The sequence below is a fragment of the Cynara cardunculus genome, assembly GCF_001531365.2.
Source record: "Cynara cardunculus var. scolymus isolate 2C chromosome LG 1, CcrdV1, whole genome shotgun sequence".
Taxonomy (NCBI): Eukaryota; Viridiplantae; Streptophyta; class Magnoliopsida; order Asterales; family Asteraceae; genus Cynara; species Cynara cardunculus.
Window position 1 is genome coordinate 23,930,538 of NC_037528.1, and position 6,936 is coordinate 23,937,473.

At 31.5% G+C, this 6,936-nt stretch overlaps 1 protein-coding gene across 1 annotated transcript in view; it reads right to left on the reverse strand.

The window, feature by feature from the left end:
• The window catches only part of LOC112525685, a 15,059-nt gene extending 11,850 nt beyond the window's left edge, over nucleotides 1–3,209 (reverse strand). Inside the window, exons 1-4 of the mRNA XM_025135945.1 lie at nucleotides 3,162–3,209; nucleotides 2,105–2,210; nucleotides 1,567–1,749; nucleotides 839–1,270 (exon numbers count right to left, since the gene is read on the reverse strand). Of these exons, the coding sequence (XP_024991713.1) occupies nucleotides 839–1,270; nucleotides 1,567–1,749; nucleotides 2,105–2,210; nucleotides 3,162–3,209 (769 nt within the window). The remainder of the gene's footprint in view (nucleotides 1–838; nucleotides 1,271–1,566; nucleotides 1,750–2,104; nucleotides 2,211–3,161) is intronic.
• Nucleotides 3,210–6,936: the final 3,727 nt, after the last annotated feature.

Consider the following 6,936-nt stretch of genomic DNA (forward strand, 5'->3'; position numbering starts at 1 on the left):
TGCAGTTAGTTACACGAATTCAGATATGAGATGAAATCGGATAGGGATGAAATCGTTTAGGGATGAACGGGTTTAAGAGTTTTAAGAGTTTTTAAGAGTTTTAACCAAATGTTTTATAAGATAGTATAGATTATAAAGCATTTGGTAAAAACTCTTAAAAATTATTTTTTAAGCATGACGTACTGTCTATTGATGCATATTACTTAAAATTCAAGATTACAAGTAAATTGTTCGTAAGTACAACTTATTAAAGCTTCTTGTTTGAATTCGTATAACTAACTGTAAAAAAAATAACCAAATAAAGAATAAATATCGCATTTTATATATAAAAAAATCTAAAATATAACTAGAATAATCATTAAGTTATAACAAACTACTTAATTATTATTTTTATAGAAAATTATACTATTAAACCAAAAATTAAAAAAAAAAAAAGAGTTAAAGAAATATACAAAAAATGAGAAATTCTAAATAATTAGTTTGGTTCTATGGACAAATTTCTGAAAACCTAATAAGTTGCCTGATAAGTTGTCCAGTCTCTTGTTTTCCCCTGGCCGCACATACATGCGAAAATTACATTTCAAACTAAAACAAGTATGGGTAACCAGAAACATCTTACCTTGGTGCTCTGCCTTAGGGCAACCAGAAATTGTCTATATCTGGTAACTGAAACGCAGAGTTGCAAAGCCTTAGGGTGTCTGCAAATAGATTCCAACACATGAAATTAACCAAAAAGTATAGACACGTTCATGTGATCTATACACACACACACACACACATATAGTGTATATCTATATATATATATATATAGAGAGAGAGAGAGAGAGAGAGACTGGACCTGAATTGGTGAAGTCAGCAGGCACGCCTGGTGGACCAATCTGTTGGGAGATCTGTCTGAAAAATGTTTGTGAATTAGGATCCATGCTGCCAAATGGTGAAATGGATGCATGCTCAATCGCAGGATGCGCTCCAAGGACATCGCCACCAGTCTGGTAGACAAACCTTGAATTGTCCAAGTAGCCCGGTTCACTTTTGATTGCAACCCCTTCCGTCATTCCAATGTCTGAGTTATGAGCCAACGCCATATTAGATGGAACATCGATCCTTCTGGAATAAGTAGACCGATCAAGAGCATGCTGCATCCCTGAGTGTAGAAACGGTCCACAATTATTAAAGCAGTTCACTGGAACCGTTGGAACAAAGGGCTGCATGTTCTCCGTCTTCAGTACAATGCCAGTATCAGATGCATAATATGATCCGTTATGGGGAACTGCAAGATAGTACATCAGACTGTTTAGCTGACTGACCTTCTACAAAACTTATTTTAAGAAATCTAACCTTCCATAGTATTATCAAGTTTTTACGGGGGCAGACTGTTTTACACCAGGGCAGGTCACGTGAAGGCCATTAAGTTAAGGCTATGCTCGTAAGTGAAATCTCATTTAATCAAAGGACGCATAATACAACTGATAATAAGACGATAAAAGGGAAGAATATAGAAAAGTACAGATAAATGACTTTGAGGAATGCATCCATGGAAAAATCTTGAAGTTGAAGGCAACTTACTTGCTGGCATGTGAGATACATTAGACACAGGCGGAAAAGAGGCTAAGCTTGGGTCCACCTGGTTCATCAGTGCAGCCTGTCTACCAAGCAGATTATTAAATTCCATTATTTGCTCATTCACCACCACCCTCAGATAGTATGACTTAAAAAACTCTTGATTTTGTTCTTCAAGTTTCTGCCAAACTGGAAGACAGAAAACGATTATGTTGAAGTTAAATATGTATGTGATGTGGAATTATGTATTATGATAGATATAAAGCATTAAAGCTAAAATTAAGTATCATAAATTTAAGTTTACTTTTAGGCCTAAACAATGGTCGGGTCTAACTTGGTTCTCAGGTTTCCAGCATGAGCTGCAGAGCTAGAAGAGCAAAATATTGAGGGTCCCTCATGCATATCTAATTTATATAAAATAAGATCTTCTTGGTTGCATGTGTGACAGGAAAACTATGTGTTAAATACAGAAAAAAAAACGATTGTGTAACCAGAAACTACAAAATAAAGAGAGGAAACACGTTACAGGACTCAAATTACATACCAGTCTCTGTAAAGGCAGGCTCTATGTGCTGTAGCTGATAGAGAATATCTATGACCTGCTTCTGGGTCATATAATGCAGCAGACATTGTTCTATGAGACTTTCTACCTGAATTCAGAGATAAAAAAATATATAATGATCAGACATTTCAGAGAACACGTCCCGGAGTAGAGATTGATTCCCATGAACTTAGAAAACTTCGAGTTTTAGTCGTTGTTGCAATGCCCATTAATCCATTTTCTTCATTGAATACTTGAAAATCCAATATACTCCATTCATAAAAAAAAGAGTACACTTCTTTGGGTCAAATGGACTACTTGCAACTTCAAAAGTAGCACCACAGATTTAAACTTTTTAGCAGATGTTGATGACCATAACAACACTATAAGTAAGCATATGCTAATGTCCAATCCGTAGCATCACTCTCGGTAATTTTGAATATGTAAATAGTCCGATTTGACCAAGAAAAATTGATTTACTAAATGGAACCAGGTGCCATAAGGAATTCTCAAGTTCATATAAATCAAGATTCAAAAATCCCAGGTGAAAGCCTAAGGGCCCGTTTGGTTTGCGGGATTTGGTAGGATTTGAAGTTAAATTCCATTCCAATCCTATCTTTGATTTGAAGGAACGTGTGGATTTGAAATTCCACAGCCGAGGGATTTAGAAATCCCATGGGGGAATTGGGTATTTCACGGGATTTCATAGATTTGTTTGTAATAATGTTTTAAAAACATGTTAAAAACATTCGTTTTGTAATAGTCAAATTATAAAAAATAATATAATTATTTTAATAATCATTTATAATTTGTTTTTGTAAATTATCTATAAAGTATTGAATTCAATTCCATTCCAAATCCTGCAAACCAAACACACTAAAGATTCCAAATCCTTTCACGAAATTCAATTCCCTCAAAAACATTATGTCAAACCAAAAGCCACACAAGAGAATTTGTTAAAGAAACCAAAGCATCTATGAGAGAAACCTAAAATTCTGCAACAGTTATGAGCAATTGAATGCAAACAAGAATCAAATGAGATCTAGCTCAAAAAGCCTACCTTAACTAAATCTTCAAAAGAGACCTTTATGTACTCTCCGGTAGACATTTTCTTTACGGTTCTAATTGAAGGAAACACACATCAAACAAATATGTACTGCAAACATAATTTAAAATCGGTCAGAGAACAGAAGATGCATAAATCACCAGATATACAGTGGCGGACCCAGGATTTTAGGTGAGCGGGGGCACAAACGAAAAGCTTAAGATAGAATTTTTTAAGTAAAAATATGATTTCATTAAAACGATAAAAATAAGTTTCCTTCTACAATTGTCTCGAAGGGGCCTCAACTTTTGAAAGCGGGTACATCATCATTCATGACATTGCAAATCCATTTGATGTGTTTATAGCCAAATTCCTTTGTTTCAAGAGATTCTTTAACTTCTTTGTTGATTTCAAGGGATTTTTAAAAAAATTTGCCTGATAAGAAACTTATTTGGTAGATTTCAAGAGAATTTTTCGGTTTTTTGGTTGATTTTGAGGGACTTATTCTGTTTTTTCGGTTGATTTTCTAAAACTTTCTCGACTTTTAGGATTTGATTCTCGTTATCCTTTCCCTATTTTCAAGGTTTCTAATTTTGTTTCCTTATACATCTAGGATTTTATTACTAAATAGGATGTTTTGCAAATTAAAATTAACCAACCAAATTAAAAGAACCTAGATTGATTAAACAAATTAACACTAACAAGACAGCAACTAAGGTTGAGAAAATTGATGATAATCTAAGAAAATTAACATCAAATTGACGCAAATAATCAATTTAGGGCCAAAGACTAATATCAAATTAACACAAATAAATCAATTTAGGGAAAATAAAACAACTAATGTTGAGAAAATAAAAATAATCTAAAAAATCAAAACAAACAAATAAATCATGTAAACATGACTTTATAACATTGTAACTAATCAATTTTAGGGCAAAAATACATGTCAAGATTAATACTCAATTACTCAAATGTAAAAAACTTAAAACAAACAAATATATCATGTAGACATAATTGTATAACATCAGAATCAGCCAATGTAGGGCAAAATTTTAAATTTGAGTTATGTCGTGGGACAAAACCTGAATGAGAGATTGAGAGAGTGTCCGAGTGAGTGCGAGAACCTGAGAGAACTGGCCGGAGCCGCCGAACAGCGGTGAGGGCGCTGGGCCCACGGCAGATGCCGACGCCGTGAGGGGAACAAGGAAGAGACGAAGAACTCGCGCCGTTTGATGTTTGTTTAAAGTTTTTAGTTTATAAAATTTTGAAACCCCCTCTTGGTGCTCTTTGCTTTAAAAAGAAAATCATAAATTACAGTTTGGTCCTCCATCTTTGTATTTTTGTCTAATTAGTCCATATTTTACACAAATATACAATTATTATTAAGTTGGTCCCTTCATTTTTAAGTTTGGTGCACCCCTCAATTTTTAACGGATGCATCTCTCATATGCTAAAAAACGTTTACCTTACAAATCTAGATTTTAATGCGTGCATGGGGTCCTATTCTCCATGCTATATGTCTGTCTCTACTGATATAAGATACATAAGGGGTGTTTGGGATTACTTATTTGATATAACTTATGTTGTTTTTTACAAAAACACTTATCAACTTATTATAAGTCAGAAGAGTTTAGCTTCTTCAAAAACTTCTTATTACCGGTTTGGTATCGGTATAAATTGTTTATCTAAACACTCTAAAGTGTTTATTTCATGTGTCACACCGGAATAAGTCAATAAGTTGTTTTTGTAAGCAATCTCAAACACCCTTAATTGACTTGGTCGTATATTTAAAAAAAAAATTTCAAAATTTAAATTATAAAAAAATTATATGATTAAAGATGACAGATAAAACATTATCCCATCTAAAAATTGATCTCCTACTTTCTCCCTTTTGAAGATAATTTTGAGGAAGCTATTAGAGCAAAATATTGACTCAAAATCCTCATTTTTTCTATTTTGAAGAAGCTTTGGAGAGGCTCTATGCTCTAACAAATATGGTTGCTCTTACCAAGTCAAATTAGGTTTTAGAACCTTCTATACAATAAGTCAATATGTGTTTTTGTCGGGTATTTACATTATGTATCTGTAAGTTATTATATGCCACGACACATGTTATAAAAATATACTACTGGAGAGTATGTACATCTGTAGGTCACAACAAATAATATGTTTGCCTCCATTTGTAGAAACTCAGATTAAATCAAGTTGATTTTGGATATAATTATTCTTGAAGGATAATTATGAAAATATGTGTTGAAACTTAATAATGATAATTACAAGGTGTTATTTGTAAATATATATAATTATATTAAATTTATGATAACTATATATATGTTAGAGATAATTACTACATTTTATTTTGGATTATAGTCTATCTACAGAGAATATATATCACATTATAAAATATTTGACAAAAAATTTGAAAAATCATTTTTTATGCATGAGGTATTGTTTATTGATGCACTAGTTGTGTATCTGCACAATGCGGCGGGAGCCATGAATTTTAACGATTTTGAAGTTTCACTGGTTTTATTAGAGAAGATTTAACGATGATATAAGTTACACTTGGTATTTACATATTAATACAATTTGAATAAATAAGAGTTATGGTTTCAATTACAGTCTATCAATCAAAAAACTTGTATGACAGTTTAAAATCCAATATATTTAAAATCCAACATATTTAAACGACTCTACAAATATGTTCGATTTACACCAAGATCAAAGAATCAAGAAATCGAGAGCGAGACCAAGAGTTCTAGAGCAATTGAATGAGAGATGAATGAGACAACTTTTAATAACTCATGGTGAATACCAGTTTAAATCTCATATTGGAGGATGGTGAGAAGACATAAAGGTATGAGAATGTGAAGACATGAGTAAAATGTGTCAAAAGTATCTTGGGAACATGAAAAGAAAAGGTAATAATGTGCATTGGTAACTTGCGGTAAATGTTATTTTAATTGTAGATTAAAAGCTTTCAAGACTTAATACATAAAATAGTAGTACTTAATGCATTGTGAGTTGTTTTTAAGACTTTGTGCATAAATGTTCGAAAACAAGACTTGAGTCAACCTTAGAGTCGGAAGGTGCAGCAAATGGTATAGTACTTTGGACATTAAAAATTATTTTTAAGACTTTTGATAAATCTGGTTTATAAGGTAGTATAAATATTACTTCAAATTCAAGATTATAAGTAAATTGTGCATAAATATAACTTATTATACCTCCATTTTAAATTCGTGTGACTAACCGCAGATAAACATAATCATATACAGGATAAACATCACATTTTAAATGTAAAAATATATCTATACTATCTTATAAAGCATTTGGCTAAAACTCTTAAAACTCTTAAAAACTCTTAAAACTCTTAAAAACTCTTAAAACTCTTAAAAACTCATAAACCCGTTCATCCTAAACGATTTCATCCCTATCCGATTTCATCCCATATCTGAATTCGTGTAACTAACTGCAGATAAACACAATCAAATACAGGATAAACATCCCATTTTAAATATAAAAAATTTAAAATATAATTAGTATAATCATTAAATTYTAACAGAATACTTAATTATTATCTTTATAAAATTTATAATATTAAACCAAAAATAAATTGTTTAATTATTAAACTTAAATTAAATTATATAAAAAAATATTCTATATTATAAATCATTTGACAAAAACTCTTGAAAACCACTTTTTATGCTTAAAGTATTGTTTACTAATGCATATTATTTAAAACTCAAGATTGCAAATAAATTGTGTGTAGGTACAACTTATTAAAGCT